General features: G+C 38.2%; 1 protein-coding gene across 10 annotated transcripts in view; it reads right to left on the bottom strand.

Annotated features, from left to right (window-relative positions):
• Positions 1–22699, bottom strand: part of LOC106877620 (arf-GAP with coiled-coil, ANK repeat and PH domain-containing protein 2) — a 244660-nt gene that overhangs the window by 164689 nt on the left and 57272 nt on the right. For all 10 annotated transcript variants that reach the window (XM_089341376.1, XM_089341369.1, XM_089341367.1 and 7 more), the window contains exons 2-4: positions 17281–17338; positions 9880–9938; positions 7855–7915 (exon numbers count right to left, since the gene is read on the bottom strand). In XM_089341376.1, coding sequence (XP_089197502.1) covers positions 7855–7915; positions 9880–9938; positions 17281–17338 — 178 coding nt within the window. The remainder of the gene's footprint in view (positions 1–7854; positions 7916–9879; positions 9939–17280; positions 17339–22699) is intronic.

The following is a 22699-nucleotide window of genomic DNA, read 5'->3' as shown; positions in this document are numbered from 1 at the left end:
TCCAGTTGATCCGATCAACAGAACAGCCTGCTCGTGGAATTAACGTGCAAGTGGCTGAGCACTCCACAGACACGTGTACCCTTAACATAGTTCTCGGGGATATTCAGCGTGACACAGTGTGACAAGGCTGGCCCCTTTGAATTACAGGCACAATAGAAACAGGAAGTAAGAGTGAGAGAAAGTTGTGGTGGAAGAGTACAGCAGGGTTTGCCGCCATCTCCTGCCGGAGCCTCGTGGAGCTTGAGGTGTTTTCGCTCAATAAACACTCACAACGCCCGGTCTGGGAATCGAAACCGCGATCCTATGACCGCGAGTCCGCTGCCCTAACCACTGGGCCATTGCGCCTCCACGCATGCAACCATATGCTGCCATCTATTGGCGTGCTACAGAAATAGTCCAGGAAATTTTGATACCACCTCATGGATATATGCAAGTGCAAGATCTGTTTGCTTATGTTTGTTCGTTTGTGTGTTTTTTCCCTTCCGAGGAGGAGGAGGAGGAGGAGGAGGAAGAACAACAAGGACAATGTCAACAGCAAACCAGCAAGTCCTGACTTAATATAGTAATAGAAACAGCACGGAAGTTGCCTACTAGCAATCATTTCTTTTTTTTTTTTTAGCTTACTGAATTTTCTTCCCTATTGTATTGAAGGCTATGTCACTAATTAACACAAGATAGATCATTAGTTTTTTTTTTTTTTGTTTGTTTTTTAACCTTCTCCCCTCACCTATTCATTTGTCATAATCAGCAGTACCCAGAAGCCAAGCAACAGGAAAATAAAACCCTTCTTTCACCCCTACACCTGCATGTCCCTTCTGGATGATGAGTGTTCTTTAAGGAATCTCTGCAGAATCTGGAAACTATTTACAACCATTAATGCATAACTTATTCCTTTTCTTTTCTCATTAATTCCTTTTTTACAGATATCCCATTTATTTTTTTTATTCCCCCACCTCACCTTTTCTTTCAATCCCAACACATGTTGAACGGTTTCCATGGACACTTTCAGGGAATTCCACAAAACGAACGCAGTACATGGACCACATGAGTAATTGGTTAAAAACAACAAAGACAACAAGGATTACATGAGTAATCGGTTAAGAAGAGCTGATTCAATGTTATGATTCTCCCCCATGGTCCATAAGTTCAAATCTAACCATAGCCACTGTATTGTAAACCCAAATAAACTCCACAAGTTTTCACGCCAGGTTGCTTAGCTGAACAAATAAAAGAAGAAAAAACAGTAGGGTTGCACCAATCTGTAGGCTGTCACATATGTAATGTAGTGAACATGGAAAACTTTGATCGAATGAAATTATCCAGGTATGGATGTATGGTTCATAATCACATGGTTTCAGGTTCAGTCCCAGTACAGTCCTGACCTGACCAAAGCCTTGTGAATGGATTTAGCAGACAGAAACTGAAAAGGCGGTGAGCTGGCAGAAACGTTAGCACGCCGGGCGAAATGCTTAGCGGTATTTCGTCTGCCGTTACGTTCTGAGTTCAAATTCCGCCGAGGTCGACTTTGCCTTTCATCCTTTCGGGGTCGATTAAATAAGTACCAGTTATGCACTCGGGTCGATGTAATCAACTTAATCCCTTTGTCTGTCCTTGTTTGTCCCCTCTATGTTTAGCCCCTTGAGGGCAATAAAGGAATAAGAAACTGGAAAGCCTGTTGTACTTAAATACACACGTGTGTGTGTGAGAGATGGGGGGGAGAAAGAAAGAAAGAAAGAAAGAAAAAAGAAAGAAAGAGAGAGCCCTCCACCACTATTTGACAAGTGTTTTTTTTTTTTCGTGTCCCCTTAATTTAGCAGATCAGCAGAAGCAATCAATAGAATAAGTGGCAGACTAAGAACAGGGATCAACTTATTTGATTAAAAACCTACAAGGTGGTGCCCCAGCAGGGTTGCAGTCCAATGACTGAAACAATAAATTAGTAGATGAAAACCACCTCTTAAAAAAATTTGACAAACAAGAGAGGTGACTACTTTAAGATAAGATCATTGTTAAGTCTAAGAATGAAGAAAACGGCTATTGATCTAAATCTAATAGCACCAAGAAAGCTGAGGGTGAACTAAATCTATAATAATAAATGTGAAATTCTGTCTGTCAGTCTGTCTGTCCGGGACCCCTTTATCTGTCTACATTTACTCTACATAGATATGTTATACCTTTTTGGAATCAGGATGATCCCAGAATTGAAAATCTGCCCTTCATTTGGTTTTTGAACATCCAGCATTGGAATCAGGTCTGGATGAGGATTTGTTATATGGTAACAGATGAAAAGCCAGATTGCAGCTTTTAAGCTAGTTGTAAATATATCTAGTATATTGTATCCAATGGGCCTTTTTTTTAAGGCACATAGGTAGGATTTGAGATTTTCAGCTGCCATTTCTAGCGGGGTGAATGACTACATACAGGCACATTAGTAGTATGATAGAGGCAGTCTGTGAAACAATAATAACCAGAAGTTTTAGAATCTAATGATACCAGGTTCCAGCTTAACACAGTTACCATAATGTTCTGTTAATAAGTACAATGGAACCAATTCCGCTTTAAGAACGTATTTGAAGAACTGGAAACAATTTGGAAAGACAAAAATCTAAAGCAAAAGTTTCAAGTTCAGACATTTAAGAAAGTGTTGAAAAGAAGAAAAAAGGTACCTACATCACTTCTCTCTCTTTCTCTCTCATTACATGCCATCCACCTACCTACCCACAAGTGCGCGCGCGCGCACACACACACACACACACACACAATGAAAAAAAATATCAGAAACACAAATACACCGAGTTATCAAAAATTGTTGATAAACTCAGCTGAAAACCGCAAAACCTTAAAATAAGATAACATAGAAAAAGAAAAAAGGAGAAGAGACAGACAGACAGAGAAACGGAGATAGATAGATAGACTGATAGATAGATAGGTGGTAAAAGTGAAAGAAAGAGAGAGAGAGAGAGACAAAGGGAAAGAAAGAGAGAAAATGATTTCTATGACATTTGTAATCTACAATCGTGTTAAAATGGAAAGCAAGATCGTTTCCAAGATTACAGACTTATAAATAATATTCTGTGCATAAAATCAGCTCAGCATTTTTTGAATTTTTTAATTTTTTTTTTATGTAATAGAATTTTAATCAGCAGGAATTCCTGCTGGAGAGAAGCTATGTAAAGAATGCACAAAGGTGAGGGATATTCCTGCTAGGCATACAATTCATTTTCGCACAGTTCAACAAGGGAATACATTTTGTTTTTTTTTTTTGTTTTTTTTTTTTTGTTTAAAGATCTTTCACGACCTTATTTCTAAAGAAATACACAATCTAAATGCTTTAATTACCTTTGAAAATATTTATAAACTCGGGAGGGATTTGACAAAATAACTTTTTCCTTTCTTATGTGGTACTGGCACCACAAGAGTACAATCTCAAATACTAACAGCTAAAGTGGAGTAATGTTACTCATTAGAGTGTAGCTTAGAGATCAATGAATCTCTCAAGGTCAATCCACTACTACTCCGTTTTGAGAGGTCACAGCTCCAATGCTATGGACAAGTTGTAAGAACGTTGTAGAAAAAAAATCGCAAGATGGATTCTTCAAGCTGAGCCAACTGACAGGAGACCTAGGGAGAGGCCAAGAACGAGATGATTAGATAATATCCACAGTCTCTATTGGTCATGCTTGGGAATTCAGCCAGAAAATCTAAAGACAGTTTCTTCCGACAGAACCTTATAGATGAGGTGCCTGAGGACAGCACTATCCCCACAACCATCCTAGGAACAATGAGTGGAGAAGATGGATGGAACTTTAAAATACAGAACTTTCTACCATAAAAATTGAGATGGTACCAAGCAGGTTAGTATCAAAATGGTTATAGATCTCTGACATTTCAGCAACAGGAGCAGTGACAAAATTGGTAGAGTGACAGAAATAATATTATTCAATTTTGCATTCAAAACTTCTTATTGATTTAAAAATACTTGCAACTACAGGAAAGTTATACTGGATAGTGTAGTCCAAGGTACATTAGGACTCAAAAAAAATAAGATTCCCCAAAGCTGGAACAACTTTGATCATAAGTATGGTGAATCAGAGCCAACCTGGGTCCCAGAAACAAGTAACTCCACTATATACATCTACAACATCCTACATATGTAGGTATCCCTACAAGACAGAAACACTGTGTTCTTGAAAATTTGGTGTAATGTGAAATTCCATAACATGGAATCAATTTCCCATTAACTTCTATGTTAGATGGAAGTCACGAGGAAAAAAGGTAGCACATAATGGAATTCTACATCGCAGCAAGATTTTCAGGAATGCAATGTTTCCATAGGACTGGTCATATATGGATTACACCTCTCCTCTACACACACACATCATAGCTTAACATCCATCTTCTATGCTGACATGGGCTGAATGGTTCAATAAAATCCAGCACATGTAAATGTGCATGTATATATATATATATGTGTGTGTGTGTGTGTGTGTGTGTGTGTGTGTGTATATATATGTGTATATATATATATATACGTTTAGGGAAAAGAACCAAGGTTCATGAACTCATCGATGAAAATCCATTGTCACATATAGAAAAATTAATAATTAATTTTATACTGTGAAACTTAATTTAATTTTAATTTTTAATAAATTGATTTTAATTGAGTTTTTACCTGTAATTTTGGATTTTATCCCTAATATAATTGTTATATATATATATATATATATATATATATATATATATATATATATATACACACACATACATACACACACACAAGCATATACATGTATATGCATATCTGCCTGTTTGTTTGTTTGTTTCTCTATCTCTCTTTACATATATATATATATACACAAATACACATAAATACACAAATGCATTCTGAAGATGGAAAACTGGCATGGTCATTAGAGTAGCGAATAGAATACCTTGTGGTATTTGCTTTGAAGCTCTGCAAATGGGTACCTCTGGCCATTACAGTGTGAGATACTTCCTTTGCCAAGCTACACTGAAAAGGAACCTCAATACTGTTGGTTTCTGGTCACAGCTAAAGCTCACTGACCTCAACAACACCAAACACAGATTATCTTGATGGGTAAACATTTTTCTTGTTTCAAGAAGGGTAAGTTGTTTAATTGGGTAAATCCCACATGATATGTTCTCCAATGTCAACCCTGTCACATACAGTGTAGAAAAACAGAAGATGACTAAACACAAGTTGCTAGTACATTTCTGTCACTGTTGAGAGCTTTGGTGTCCTGAATCTTCAAACTGACAGCCCTCCATCAAACTGGAAGGAAGCCATTATGCCTGAAAAAGGAACCCGGTCAAGTGGAGTGGTTGAAGCAATGGATACCACCAGCTGTTTTTCACAACAATGTTTTTGTTATCCTTTCCACAGAATATAATGATTAATTACTCAATAAAAATATGACATGTAAAATTAGTGTTTGGGAACAGTAAAATCAAATCACATCTGTCCAAATGGAGTTTTCAACCCAATATTTACATGCTGTTGTTTATAGTGAAGGTGTGTGATGTAGTAGTTAGGATATTCAGTTCACAGTCATCAGGTCAAGATTTCAATTCCCAGCTGCAGACTGTGTCCTTGAACAAGACACTTTATTTCACATTGCTCCAGTCCACTCAGCTGACAATCATACTTTTCCCTGAGATTACATTAAGCCAGACGTGTCCGTTTTAACTCCCAGCAGCATATTATGTTCTTGAGCTAGACATTTTATTCCAAATTGCTCCAGTCTACTCAGTTCCCAAAAGTGAGTAGCACCTGCAATTCAAAGGGCCAGCTTTGTCACATTCTGTGTCACCCTGAATGTCCCTGTGGAGTGCTTAGTCACTTCCATGGTAATTTCATGAGCACACTATTCCATTGATCGGATGAACTGGAACCCTTGTTGTAATTGACAGAGTGCCATCATTGTTTATACCGTTATATGCTTCAAGATTCACAGTTCCAAAAACATTATTTTACATTCCCCTAAAAGTTTATTAAAAAAAATTCTATTGCAGAATTTATTTTTTTCTTTTCTTTTACCTTAAGTATATTGTGCGAGAACATAAATCTCCCCCCCACACCTTTATCATTTTTGTCCCCTTTCAATGCTGACAGACCCTGCAGATTAGTACAGTCCAAGTCAATTTTTATTTGGCATTACAGACCCTCGTAGACAAGTTGGAGGATCACATCTTGCCCTTACATTTTACTTTTGGCTTGGTTTCTACAGTTGGATTAGCACCCTATCCCACAACCCCTTTTCAAAGAGTATTGAGGGCATTTGATTGTCCCTCCAGCAGTGAAGAGGTTATGTTGTTGGACAAGATATGTGGTCCCTTTAACCTTACATTGTTCCCACTAATTCATCAAACACTAAAGAATATACTGCGTGCATTTTCTTGTAGTACCAGTAGGAGAAAAGTTGTCATGTCTTTGACAGGAATAAAGAGTCCTCTCAAACCTACATTGTTGCCACTCATTTGCCAAACACACTACAGAGAGTAATGGCTCAGGAGTAGTGAAGTTGCCTTATATCCCTTAACCCTTTAACATTGAGATTACTGTCAAATGTAATGCTCATCATCATCATCATCATCATTTAACATCCATTTTCCATGCTGGCATGAGTAAGATGGTTTGACAGGAACTGGTAATGCCAGGGGCTGCACCAGGTTCCATAGTCTGTTTTGGCTTGGTTTCTACAGCTGGATGCCCTTCCTAATGCCAACTACTTTACAGAGTGTACTTTTTATGTGGCACCATCACTAATGCTTCTCATGTGGCACCAGCACCCACACCAATGCTTTTTATGTGGCACCTTAGTTTTAGGATCTCAGTTCTGTTATGGTGGGTGGGTCTTCTTGAGTACAGCAATGCACTACATATCTTATGTATAAATATATTATATATTATATATTATATATTATATATTATATATTCACATCTTATATCTTATATATTATATATTCACATCTTATATCTTATATATTATATATTCACATCTTATGTATTATATATTATATATCTTATGTATTATATATTCACATTGTTTTGATTAAATCATGCATTAACTTGTAGTTTTGAGACTTCAGTGATAGAACTGATTACTTTTAGAATGACATGGTAGAGTATGTGTGAGAAGCTGGATCTGGCCAGTTTGGATATAAAACAAGTAGACGATTTGAGCTAGATATGGCTAAAGCATTATGATGAGAGTCCTCATTACTCAACAATGCAGCTGTTTGCTCAAAGGAAATAGCTTAGAAGATGGAGAGAAGAATAAGCAGTAAGAGTAGAGCCAATGTGGGTGAGTAGAGGTAGCAATATATAAGCATTTACAATGTATAATACATTGTAAAGTATATTATTAAATGAAAAGAAACCATTATTTGTATAATGCGAAGCTAATTAGTATTTCTAATGACAGAATAATTCAGTCACTTGTTCAGCTATGCCATTACTAAATCTTTAGCATTTAAATGGGCCATATTTGGCCCAAATATTCTACTTTGTTTTGTTCAAACTGGTCAGATCCAGCCTTTTGCACTTACATTACGATGTCATTCTACAAATAAACAATCGCATCATTGAAATCTCAAAGCTATGAGATAATAAAGGATTAATTCAAAACAAGGTGAATATATAAGCATTACGTTTGACAGACTAATCTAAATGTTAGAAGTTTTAATATTGCTGCTTTATGCTTCGGAGGTGCACGAGAGGGATGACTCGTGAAAATGAAGGAATCAATAACGAAAACAAAGGAATAGAAATAGGAAAAATAATTTGACATGTTTCAGAATATGATAATGATGGGTAATTAAAGTAATACTTACAGAGGCCAAATCATCGTCCTTGAAATACTGGCCAAGGTCTCGCACACCTCCAACAAAGCCACTATGATGTTAAAGAGAGAACAGAATAAAACATTATTATATGGTAAGATGTATGTATGTATATATATATATATATATATATATATATATATATATATATATATATATATACATGCATATATATATACATATATATATGATGATATATATATATATATATCATCATATATATATGTATATATATATGCATGTATATATATCTTAATATATAAACCAGAATTTAAGAAGCAAATTACACCCATACACATACATAATATATACACAATATACATGATATATACATGATGCATACACAATATATCATCATCATCATCATCATCGTTTAACGTCCGCTTTCCATGCTAGCATGGGTTGGACGATTTGACTGAGGACTGGTGAAACCGGATGGCAACACCAGGCTCCAGTCTGATTTGGCAGAGTTTCTACAGCTGGATGCCCTTCCTAACGCCAACCACTCAGAGAGTGTAGTGGGTGCTTTTACGTGTCACCCGCACGAAAACGGCCACGCTCGAAATGGTGTCTTTTATGTGCCACCCGCACAAGCCAGTCCAGGGGCACTGGCAACGATCTCGCTCGAAAATCCTACAGGAGCCAGATATATATATATATATATATATATATATATATGCTAAACAACGATGATGATGATGATGATATATATATATATATATCATCATCATCGTCATCGTTTGATGCCCGTTGACATGATGGCATGGGTTGGACAGTTTGACAGGAGCTGACCAGCCAGGGAGCTGTTCAAACTCCAGTTGTTTCTAGTGACATTGCTTCTATGGCCGGATGCCCTTCCTAATGCCAACCACTTTAGAGTGTACCGGGTGCTTTTTTATGTGCCACCAGTACAGGTGTATTTGCGCAGCAGCAGCAGCATGAGTGCATCTTCTGAGGTATCGGCACCTGTGACAGACAAGCTTGTATGTGTGGAAGACAGCGATTTTACTTACCACTTTTCCATGCTTCCATGGGCCACACAGAATTTGTTGTAGTGGATTTCCTACAACCCTTCTTGTTGCCAACCCTCACCTGTTTCCAACTATTGTAATATTCCCCATGATCAGACATATTTTTACAAAAGATTAGAAATGAAGGCCATGATGTTACATTCATTTACAACTATCACATGAATGGACCACCCTTGGGTGTATCATTATTCCATTCAATGTGTTTATGGGGAGAAAAATATTGAAAAACATCAATACATGTCAGAGTGACAAAGAAACAAGGATGGTATCAGGTGGTTGTGAGATGTGCTAAAAGCAACAGCTAAATTCCCTTAAATCACACACAAAAAAAAAGTTGTTTTTTTTTCATAATCATATGAACTCTCAAGTATACAACACAAATTTGCGAAAGTTTTCTGAAAATGCTTAAACCAGAATTCTACCAAAAACGAAAATATGAATGCCCAGATGTTTGTCCTTGAAGAAATGGTGCTGAGTAGAAACTTTTCAACATGGACGCTGAACTGCAGCAGGGGTACATATTGTCACCTTCGCTTTTCATAATTTTCATGAACTGGATTGGCTTGTGCAGCCACTATGAAAGTGGTATCATAATTGGTGAGTGTAGGATCAGTCAGGTGATAACTGATGAAGACATGGTGCTACTAATCTCATCAGAAAGTGATTCCCAACATCATACATTGAATGAGTTCACTGCCAAGTGTTGCAAGGCAGGGAAGAGAATTAGCACTGCAAAAGACCATGACACTGGTCCTGAGAGTAGACCAAGAACAAGATGGCTGGATAATATCCAGAGTCTCAGTTGGTCATGCTTGGAAATCCAGCCAGAACGCGTAAATATGGAAGCTTCTGATAGGATCCTATGGAGTAGGAGTAACCTGGGGAATCTACCCCTACAACCCTCCTAGGAATAGTGGGTGGAGAAGATGGGTGAATGGGTGGTTTGATGGAAAAGATGAAAAAGAGAATATCAAAAGCGACTTACTTGCTTGCAGTATGAAATGCTTTTCCTGTCTCAATCATACTGGAACAAAGCTTCACCAGCTGTGAAATACAGGGAAAAAGAACAAAACAATTATAAATTCATAACATATTCAAAATAACTGCAATGCTACAGAGCTGACTACTGATTGGTATGTTGGGTAGTGAGGATAAAGAACATTTTTGTTTGGTAAAACAGGCTCAGCTAGACAAGTTAAATAAATGAGGATAATAGCTTTGAAGGGCTGCAAAAAAACTGCCAATAAGTCACGGTTAATTTCTTATAAGTATAAAATTGTATTTTATATACTGACATATGAATCTGAGCAGAATACTACACACCTACATACATATAATAAATAACCAAAGTATACATCATTACAGATCTTACCAACTGGTTTCACACAAGATATTAGATAATCACACTGTTATGTAATATCCGGTTAAGTAACATCATATGCTCTTCAGAGTGCAAAACTGATTAGTAGGATTGGCAGCAATGGTGCTATGATGCTGTATAATCTGATTAATATACACACTGAAGCAACATGAAATAAAGTGTCTTGCTCAAGGAGACAATGCGTCGCCAGAAGTTGAACTCACGACTTTATGATCATGAGCCAAATGCCCTAACCACTAAGCCACATGCCTTCACATACATATATATATATATATATATATATATATATATACACATATATGTGTATGTATGCATACATGTGAAGGTGCATGGCTTAGTGGTTAAGGTGTTGCACTCACAATTGCGAGATCGTGGGTTCAATTCCCAAACTTGTGTTCTTGAGCAAAGCACTTCATTTCACATTGCTCTGCAATCATTTCGACATCTAACATGTGGCACCTGTTGCACCTGTACAGGTAATGTCAAAGTGATGGAGGGAGTGAACTTATGTCTGCACAAACATTTGATCATTATAAACAAATCGCCTGTGTGGTCGTTCGGTAAGTAATTGTCAAAACCCTCATACGTCATCTAATGATGGGAGAGTTCATCATATACATATATATATATATATATATATATATATATAGAGAGAGAGAGAGAGAGAGAGAGAGAGAGAGAGAGAGAGATAGAGAGAGAGAGAGAGATAGAGAGACAGACAAAGATGACAAGTTGAAACTGTTAGATTCAACAGACAATGTGACAGGAAATAGCTCATTTGTACGTTTTACAACAGATGCAATAACTACTACACGAAAGCAACATCATAACCGAGACCACCAAAATGAAAACTTAACTAGAAGTCTGTTAAGTGTGCATTTTGCACAAACATACATTTTTCACCAAAAGCCTATATGAGAGATTTACTCGTGGTATCTACCACAGTATAGTTTGTTCTAACAGAACATCCAGCTTTAAGTGGGGATAAATATTACCTCTCAGTATTAATACTGCCTCTGTTGTTAATATGTAGTAACACTAACAATAACCTAACATATATATATGCACACACACACACACACACACACACACACACATGTCCCTAGGTTTGTAATTACATGGTCTCAATGTAAATGAAATCAGATATGACATGAAGGAGGTCAGAGGTGAGAAATGGCAGCTGAAGCCAGATGTATCATAAACAAGCTTTGAGGAAATTCTCATATTAAGGTAAATAACAAAAACAGATGAGAATGAATGCATATGTTGTGCATGTATGCACAAGCATACATCTATTGACATGCTTTATGTATATCCCTATACTAAAATATATACGTACAAGTCTAAGCATACGCATGTGTTACAAGTCTTTGTATGTACCAGGCTAAATACATCTCTCAGTGTATATATTGCTGAGACAGAAATCAAATATGCGTGTGCCTTTTAGTACATGGATGTGAATTATACTGTTGCTTCTGCTAAATATTAATAAAAATAAACATATTTTCATATTTTGAATTCTATTTTCCTGTTTGCATCGCCATAGCTTTTTTCATTTTCATTTCCTTTTCTTTGATTTGTTTCAGTCATTTGACTGCAGCCATGCTGGAGCACTGCCTTTAGCCGAATGAATTGACCACAGAATTTATTCTTTTGTAAGCCTAGTACTTATACTATCGGGTTCTTTTGCTGAACTGGGGCGGGGAAAGACATGCACACGCGCACACGCGCACACACACACACACACACACACACACACACACACACACACACACACACATGACAGGCTTCTTTCAGTTTCTGTCTACCAAATCTACTCAAAAGGTTTTGGTCGGCCTGAGGCTATAGTAGAAGACACTTGCTCAAGGTGCCATGCAGTGAGACTGAACCCGGAACCATGTGGTTGATAAGCAAGCTACTTACCACATAGTCACTCCTGTGTCTATATATATATATATATATATATATATATATATATTCTTTTATTTGTTTCAGTCATTTGACTGCAGCCATGCTGGAGCACTGGTTTAAAGGGAATTAGTCGAGTAAATCAACCCCAAGACTTATTCTTTGCAAGCCTAGCACTTATTCCATCGGTCTCTTTTACCAAGCCACTAAGTTACGGAGATGTAAACGCACCAGCATCAGTTGTCGAGCGATGGTAGTGGGACAAACACATACACAAAAACACACACATACACATATATATATATATATATATACACATACACGATGGGCTTCTTTCAGTTTCCACCTACCATATCTACTCTCAAGGCTTTGGTCGGCCTGAGGCTACAGTAAAAGACGCTTGCCCAAAGCGCCATGCATTGAGACTGAACCCGGAACCATGCGGTTGGGAAGCAAGCATCTTACCACATAGCCACACCTGTGTTTTTTAGTACATGTGTATGAATCACTTTGTTGCTTCCGCTAAATACTCATATTTTAAGTTCTATTTTTCCTGCTTGCATCACCAAACTTCTATATATATATGCATATACATTTATATACACACACACACACACACACACACACACACACACACAGTGGGGGTGTTTGTGAGGTGTTTGCATGTGCGTGGTTGCATAACGAGTGTCAAAACAAACGCAGACTATTATGTACATTAGCCTTTACTTCAAGTCGTTAGGATTAAATAAGAAAACAACTTTCTCTGATTCCTATCAGTAAAGCAAGCAATGAGACCTGCCAAAGTTAACAGACAAACCTTTGTCCCACAAAGGCAGCAGAAATACTTTGGAGAGGAAATGTTTACACGGAATTAAAGAGCCATCGTGATAACAGTTCAAACATAGGTGTTGCAGGCATCGCTGTGTGGTTAAGAAGTTCACTTTGAAGCAATGTGGTTTCCAGGATTTTTTATTCCATTGTGCAGAAACTATGAACAAACGTCTTTTAGCAGAGTCTCAGGTAGGTTGATGCCTTCTAAGTGTGGAATTTGGAAACCATGTAGATGAATGTCATATTTCATCATCATCATCATCATCATCATCGTTTAACGTCCGCTTTCCATGCTAGCATGGGTTGGACGATTTGACTGAAGACTGATGAAACCAGATGGCTACACCAGGCTCCAATCTGATTTGGCAGAGTTTCTACAGCTGGTTGCCCTTCCTAACGCCAACCACTTCCTAACGCCAACAATATGTATGTATATATATATATATATATATATATATATATATAAAGCACCCACTACACTCTCGGAGTGGTTGGCATTAGGAAAGGCATCCAGCTGTAGAAACCTTTATGCAAGTTAAATATTTATACAAATTTTTCCTTTCCTGAAGTATGTATACATTTTTTTTCTTTTTTTTGGTGGACTCTGTATTTGCAGAATATGATGAACAGGATGGGAGGTGAGAGTCATGGCCATTATGAAATAGTGTTCAATAGTATGGGTCAATATTGGAAGTGCAAGGTGGTTGCCCAAGGGAGGTGGTTCCAAGGAGAGAGGCAACTGGGAGCACAAAAGTGTAGGGGATGAAATGTGTTCCTCCCATTTGATTATAATTACAACAGCCAAGATAGTGCTGCAGTTAGAAGAGTGATGGAGGTATAGTGTTGGGAAGATGGGTTGCGGAAACAACTTAAATGGATGGGGATGCATATAGGCAAAATTATGTGCTTTTAGGAGCTTGTTTTTGCCAAGGTAGACAAGTCTTCTTGAGCACAACAAACTTCCAGTCATCTCAGTCCTAGGTGTAAGCATGGTTGTTTGGATATGGAGTTTGCTTCATGACCATGTGGTTGTGGGTTCTATTTCACTGCATGAGTTTTGGACCAACTAGTGAGTGAATGTGTGTGGGGGAGGAGGGGGGTTGCGCACGCGTGAATTTTTTTATATTCTATCTTTGCATGACATCATCTGAGCAAAATGGTAAGGTCAGGTTTACGTTCCTTGTAAAGGGTAAAGACGCCCCCTTCAGTTATGAATGACCATGAAATTGCACCTAGAAAGTGACCCTCCGAGGCACAAGACTGGGCAGGGTTGTTTATGGGAGACCAGCAGTCGCCCATGCATACCAGCTACCCCTTTCCACACCACTGATGTTATCCAAGGAAGAAGGCAAAGGAGAATACAGCTTGGCCCCCAGTGATGTTGCAACTCATTTCTACAGCTGAGTAAACTGGAGCAACATGAAATAAAGTGTCTTGCTCAAGAACACGACACAACACACAGTCCGGTCCAAGAACCGAACTCACTACCTCGTGACTGTGAGCGCGGCACTAAACCACTGAGCTATGAGTCTTCTACATTCCTTATATTTCTTGCATTTCCAAAGATCAGCAGAATAAATAACCCCTTTCCTGTTGTAAGCTTTTTAACCCCCAGGCCAGCTCTGTTCCAGCAGGACTTGGGTTCTATAACATTATGTACTATGTCACTCATGTTATGTTGTTGATCCTTTTCATCAGCTATAGGAAAAGGATTCTTCTGAGCTTTTTTTTTTTTTTTTTTGATGTTTTATACTTTTAATGGTAAGTCGTAACTTGAGGAGGAATTTGCTGTAATTTGTACAAGTTGAGCTGCCACAAGAAATTCACTCACTGACTCAAACCAGATGTGTCTGAGAAGAGCAAACCCAACCTTTCCACCATCATCATTATCATCTTCATCACCACTGCAATTAGCACCACCATTATCTTAATTAGTACCAGTATTATCCTAATTAGCATGTGATTATCTTAATTACCACACCTACACTTATACCCCATGTTCTAAATTTGTTTTCTTTTCCACATCGTTGTAATACTGTTCTACATCTCAGGACATGAGACACGAGTGTACCACTGTCGTGTCATGGTTAAGACATGACTGTAATGCTGTTCTATGTCATAACTATGTGTCCTGTGCCATAGTTATGACGTCACTAACTCTATCCTGTGAGGATGCATGGCCTAGTGGGTAGGGGTAATGCACTCATGATCATGAGATCGTGGGTACAATTTCTGGACCAGGTGGTGCATTGTGTTCTTCAGCAAAACACTTCATTTCACTTTTATATGTTATGTGTGGCACACAATGTAACTGTACAGGTAATGTGAAATTGATGGAGAGACTGAGCAGACGTGCAGCACAAACATTTGATCACAACAAGCAAATCATCTGTGCAGGTTGTTCAGCAAGAGATTATGGAACCATCTTTCTCAGACTCGAGAGACTACTAATAATAATTAGTCAGATGTATCGGTCCCAGTACTTAATTTTCTAAAGGCTGGTAATCATTCTATCAGTCTGTTTGGCTGAACTGCTAAATTACGGGGGGACATAAACACACCAGTGCTGGTTGTCAAGTGGTGGGTGGGCACAGACACAAAGGCACACACACGTGTGTGTGTGTGTGTGTGTGTGTGTGTGTGTGTGTGTGTGTGTGTACGTGTGTGTGTGTGTGTGTGTGTTTGTGTGTGTAACAACAAAATTTTATATAGAGTTACCCAAGGTTTCGCACCCACAAAAAACTATCTGCAAATTCTAGGAGTATTGGAGTGAGTCAATTTTGCATGTGCCTTTACTATTTCCTGACCCTCTGCATCATCTCAAGTCCTCCCTGAGCTCTCTGTCCCTCAAGTTTCCTCCACTGACTGTGCAGCACTTCTTTATAGAATTCCCCTCAGCCATATTTATCATGTGCCCATACCAATGCAGTCTTCTCTCTCTTGCACACTATTTCCGATTCCTCTTATATTCAATGTTTCTCTCAGCTCAAATATGTTGATGCACACAAATGTTACACATCCAGCAGAGTATAGCTTCTTTGTGTCTTTCTAGCCTACACATATCCTCTACATTCAAGGACTATCCCTCACTACAATGCAGCATTGTGCTTCACATACAGGCATTATACAGTCTACCCTTCACTCTGAGAGAGAAGCTCTTTGTTGCTAGAAGAGGTCCTCTTTGAACTTTTTCTAGACAGTTCTCACTCTATTACATTTTCAATACGCCCAGGCCTAATGACAATTAGGTCCCCTACATGATCCCAGTCATTGACAGTTTGTTGTCTCATTGACTCAATATATTCATTTGCCAAAATAGTTCACATCCACCATGCTGCATCCCATGATTCCAATATACTCAGGCGGTTATATGTTAGTTAACATATAACTAACATATGTCAGTTGGGACCTTGGTGGATGCAACTACTCTGGGTCAGAGTAGACCCGAGAACAATTAGAGGCTAAGAAGTGGTTCCACACTCCTCAAAACCCAGGGACTCCCAAACCAAAGTCCCATGACCAGATGCAGTTAAAAATCACATCCTGATCTGTCTCACAAGACCAGTGACTATACAAGGAAATTAATTGAATTCACTGCTCTAATCCCATCCTTTGTGATGGTAGGGGAGTTTGCATGATTCTGTAATCCTGAGAGCTATACTGGAAAGGAATTTAACTTCCTTGACAGACATATCAAAACCACCACAGCAAAAGTCACTGTCAAATGCAAGAGATACAACCTGAGACTGAGTGAAATACAATGGTTCAAAGTAGGATAACTGAGGCTTTTGACAAGTGAATTAGTGCTTAGTAGCAGACACAATACAGAGATCAAGTGACACTTGATTGAACACAACATTAGAAGGCCCCAGCAAAACGTCGTCCATGGTAATCTCTCTGGGGGATTATCTTGGATTAAAGGAAAGGAAGAAGGTTCCTCGAACACCTGGTAACATTGCAAAAGGAAGTGAGAAAATGTGGATGGAACTGGAGACAATTGGAATGGAAGACCCAGGACAGAGATGAGTAATGGGAGATCATTGATGGCCTATACTCCTTGGAGAGGCATAGGACATCAATGATCATCATCTCCCATAATGAACCTCAAACCAAGCAAAATAAACCAATGCTACAAAATATTAAAGAACACAGAAATAGATAGAAGAAATAGGGTTAGAGCTAAATAGGCTTATAGTGACATAGGGTTATGGTAAAATAAAAATAAAAGGGATCAGTGGCATCTAGTGGATGAGAACAAAGTCTTACCTTCTCCAATCTAACTTCCAGTAGTTCGATATCATTTTCAGCATCTTCGAGGGAAGCTCTGAAATCAAAGAAAAGAAAAAGAATTAAGTAACAGTAATTAATAATAAATTAATCATTATCATTCTTAGAGTTCAAATATACATCAATTCTTATAGAAGAAAAATCAGCCTTATGCTCAGACAGAAATAAAAAACAAAAATGTTTCAGGTTGTTTATATCTATTGATGTTGAACCGTAACTAGAAAGAGCACCCGGCTGTAGAAACCAGGTTAAAGCAGAGATTGGAGTTCAGCACAGTCCTTCGGTTTGTCTGTTCATGTCGAACCATCCCATTCATGCCAGCATAGAAAAAGGAACATTAAATGAGGATGCTGAAGACGACGACGACGATGATGATGATAATGATGATGATAACACCAATGCCTGTGTGTGTGTGTGTGTGTGTGTGTGTGTGTGTGTGTGTGTACATATGTGTCTGTCCACTTCCGACTTTACAGTTCAGTACTTAGCAATAGGAATGGGTATCTGTACTATTTGTAAAAAAATCTCTTCCCTCACATAATAATAATAATAATAATAATAATAATAATAATAATTTTTTTTTTTTTTTTTTTTTTTTTTTTTTTTTTTTTTAATACATGTTTTACCTGTGAATTTGCGTGTGTAAATTGGGAATGCATACGAGTTTCTCTGCCCTAGGTGTACGGAAAACACTCGGCGAGAAATGGAAGAAAATTTGAAGAAAGAAGAAAAAAAACAACATAATAATAATAATAATATCTACACCAGTTATAAATATGAAAAATGGTAGTAAAAAAAAATATATTTAAAATGCAAAAATATAAAGGGAAAAAAGCTAAGTAGGAAATAGCAAGAAAAAAAAGACAAAGAAAACTGAGAACCGTTTGTTTCGTAAGGACCACACAGCTATATGGCCACCCCTACCTACTCATGCATGTGAGAGAAATAGAGAGAGAGAGAGAGTGTGTGTGTGTGTGTGTGTGTGTGTGTGTGTGTGTGCACACATGTGTGTGTATGTGTGCATGCATGCATGAAAACCCAACAAAATAGCATGTTTACTGCAAAGTCAACAAATATACGCGAGAGAACCTTTACGTCTGTAAATAGATATCCTTCTTAAACTGGCAACAGTTGTTGAAATCATTATAGCAAACCAATATGTATTGACACTGCCAAGCTTAACTTTGCCTTTGATGTTTCTGGGTCAATAAAATAGAGAACCAGTCATATACTGGGGTCAATGTAACAGACTGTTGCCCTCCCCACAATTTCAGGCCTTGTGCTTACAATAGACAGGATTAGGATTATTATTATTGTTGTTATTATTATTATTATTATTATTATTATTATTGTTGTTATTATTATTATTATTATTAAGGCGGTGAGCTGGCTGAATTGTTAACACACTGGGCAAAATGTTTAGTGGGATTTCATCAGACTTCACGTTCTGAGTTCAAATTTCACCAAGGTCAACTTTGCCTTTCATCCTTCCCTGGTCGATAAAATAAGTACCAGTTGAATACTGGGGTCGATGTAATCGACTAATTGCATCCCCCAAAATTGCTGCCCTTGTGGCAAAATTTGAAACCATTATTATTATTATTATTATTATTATTATTATTATTTAAGGCAGTGAGCTGACAGAATCGTTAGCAGCCTTTTGTGTCTTTACATTACGATTTCAAATGTGGCTGGGGTCGACTTTGTCTTTCATCCTTTTGTTTTGGGATTTAATAAAATAAGTACCAGTTGAACACTGGAGGCGATGTAATCAACTTACCCTACCCCTACAAATTGCTGGCCTTGAGCCAAAATTTGTAACCATTATTATTATTATCATCATCATCACCATTATTATGGCTGAGAGCCGGCAGAATCATTAACATGCCAGACAAAATGCTTGATGGCATTTTTTCTAGCTCTTTACATTCTGAGTTTAAATGCTGCCAAGGTCAACTTTGCTCTTTCTCCGTTTTGGAGTTGATAACTTTAGCACTGGGGTTGATGTAATCAACTAGTCCCACCTCCCCTAAAACATTGGAGATTTTGTACCCATAGCAGAAAGAATTATTATTGCTATTATTATTATTATTATTATTATTATTATTATTATTATTATTATTATTATTATTATTACTACTAAGGCAGTGAGCTGGCAGAATCATTAGCATGCTGGCTGAAATGCTTAGTGGTATTTCATCCATCTTTATGTTCTGAGTTCAAATTCCACCGAGGTCAACTTTGCCTTTCATCCTTTTGGGTTAAGGTGTTGCACTCACAATCTACCAACCGTGATTTCAATTTCTAGACCAGGTGATGTGTTGAGTTCTTAAGCAAAACACTTCATCTCACACTGCTCTGTGATCACTTCAACACCTGAGGTGTGGTACACTGTGCACCTGTTCAGACAATGTCAATTTGATAACAAGAGTGAGCTAATGTGTGGCACAAGCATTTGAACACTATAAACAAATCCTTTGTGCAGGTCATTCAGCAAAAGCTGAATGCTCATTTGTCATCTTCTACAAGAAAATCCATCACCATCATCATTAAGATGGCAAGCTGGCAGAACTTATAACACCAGGCAAATAATGAACACACTAAACAATGTAGTCCTCGTTACATTATGCCTGAATGAAAGACAGGAGGATCATTATTCTCTGATCATGCCCTTGCTGGATCCAAACTAACCCAGCGCTAACCAACAACAGCCAAATCTTCATGGAACAAAACCCTACTATTTTTTTTTTAAAAAGAACACATTAAACAATGCAGCCCTAGTTACACTGCCTGGATGAAAGGTGGAGAGGCCATTACTGAGACATCTTTGGTATTGCCTTTGCTGGACAAGAACTGGTCTGAGGCTGATCAGTAACAGCCAAATCTCAATCAAAGCAAATTGTACTGCCTTAAAAAAGGAAAGTCACATTGGTTTATGTATTGTTTTTTTTTTTGAAATGTTGGGTAGAAATAAAAAGCAGGGATGAGATGATCCCGGCTGGTATCTCTTTTACAGTATATCTGCTGAATCAGTGCTGATATGGGAACTAAACTGCTACAAATACAGCTAGCCAATGTGGGGGCTTCTACTTCATCATTCAACAAGCTGAAAGTAACTAAATCTTCACATCACTCCCTGCTCCAATATCTTAATGCAGGAAAGATAAACTAGATAATGCAGTTAAAGATTCTTCTTGAAAAGTAGGTATGGCCATAGCTGGAATGCTTTTGGTAATAGATCTGCTTGTTCAGAGCTGATATGGGCCTAAACAACAACAACAATACTGTAATAAAAATTAGATAATGTCTGGATGCTGCTGACAACTGAAATACATTTTGTTGTAAGCTGCAATAGCAGGATTGATACAAGATTAAACAACAGTAACTACAGATGTAGGCCTGACTACGAGGTTAAGAAGCTGGATCCCCAACCATGTGGTCTTGGGTTCAGTCCCACTGCACAGCACCTTGGATAAGTCTTCTACTATGGCCCCAGGCCAAGAAAAGCTATGTGAGAGGACTTGATAGACAGAAGAGTGTGTGTGTGTCTGTGTTATTTCTTTACTACCCACAAGGGGCTACACACTGAGGGGACAAACAAGGACAGACAAACGGATTAAGTCGATTATATCGAACCCAGTGCGTAACTGGTACTTATTTAATCGACCCCGAAAGGATGAAAGGCAAAGTCAACCTCGGCTGAGTTTGAACTCAGAACGTAGCAACAGATGAAATACCGATAAGCATTTCGCCGACGTGCTAACGCTTCTGCCAGCTCGCCGCCTGTGTGCATGTTTGTGCATGTGTGTGTGTGAATCTATAAGTGCATTTCTGTTTTTCCCCCTCCACCACCATGCGACAACCAGTGTTGCTTTGCTTATGTCCCTGTAACTTAGCAGTCCAGCATAATAGACTGATAGAATAAGAACCAGGCTTAACCCCTTTAGCATTTAAACTAGCCATATCCAGCCCCCAAAAAATCTGTTTTATGTTCTAACTGGCCAGATCTGGCCTCTCACACCTACCCTACATTGTCATTCTAAAAATAAACAATCACATCATCAAAATCTACAAGCTATGAGATAACAGATGATTAATACAAAGCAATGTGAATAAATAAGCTTTACATTTGACAGATTAATCTGAATGCTAAAGGGTGAGAAAACATAAGTATTGAAGCTGATTTGTTCGAGAGAACTCTTCAAGGTTGTGCCCCAGTATGGCCACAGTCACATGACAAGTAAAAGATAAGAAATAAAAATATGTGTTAAATAATGTTGTTTTAGATACATTATCTCTGTGAGTAAAAGCCACAAGACTCACAACCGGAATCACTTTAAGTCAAAAGTCCATTGGATCAAGGTTGACTTAATGATAAACAAGACACAAACACAAAGGAAGAAGTGCACGAAAATTGGATAGGCGTGGTTGTGTGGTAAGAAGCTTGTTCCCAACCACATGATCCCTGGTTCGGTCCCACAGCGTGGCACCTTGGGCAATTGACTTCTATCATAGCCTCGGGCTGGCCAAAGCCTTGTGAGTGGATTTGGTAGACGGAAACTGAAAGAAGCCTCTGTGTGTGTGTGTGTGTGTGTGTGTGTGTGTGTGTGTGTGTGTGTGTGTGTGTGTGTGTGTTTGTCACCCCACCATCGCTTCACAACCAATGTTGGTGTGTTTATGTCCAAGTAACTTAGCTGTTCAACAAAAGAGGCTGATAGAATAAGTACTAGGCTTACAAAGAGTAAGTCCTGGGGTCAATTTGTTTGACAAAAAGACGGTGCTCCAGCATGGCCTAAGTCAAATGACTGAAACAAATAAAAGGATAAAATATAAATTATCTGAATAAAAGCTGCATTGCTTTTAACAGCAGATCCAATGGATCAGGGCTGACCTAGGGTCAAACAACAACATCATCGTCATCACCACCACCATCAGCAACAACAACATAAGGTTGTTAGCCCTTTGTCCATTCTGCACATCACATGTGAAACAAGACATATTTCTCTGGTGTCCATGCATCGTATGTAATACGCATTCCGGATTTTTTCAAACCCCAAGAGTTAACTTGGGACTTATGACAGGAAAGCTTTATATTCACTCAGGATGTGTGAAACACCGGCGAACTAAGAGTCTGAAAAAAGCTGTAAAAAAGCTCTAAACAGAGACAGCTAGGACAAACTTATGAGAATGCTTTTGGACAGGTGAAGGGTTAAGCTAACGAGAGGTCTCAATATGATCACTCAACCTTGACCTTTCAGAAATAACAGCTAAATCTCTCTTAAATCACATCACTGTCTTTAAGACAAGATACAACAGCAGGACTGCATAACATGCAAAAAAACAAAGCAAAAAAAAAAGAAGACAGAGTGGTTGGTCATGGCTAGAATGGCTTTGATCC

This window comes from Octopus bimaculoides, chromosome 24 (assembly GCF_046866305.1).
Source record: "Octopus bimaculoides isolate indiv1 chromosome 24, ASM4686630v1, whole genome shotgun sequence".
Taxonomy (NCBI): domain Eukaryota; kingdom Metazoa; phylum Mollusca; class Cephalopoda; order Octopoda; family Octopodidae; genus Octopus; species Octopus bimaculoides.
Note: the sequence above shows the minus strand (reverse complement) of the source record. Positions and strands in the feature narration are given on the sequence as shown.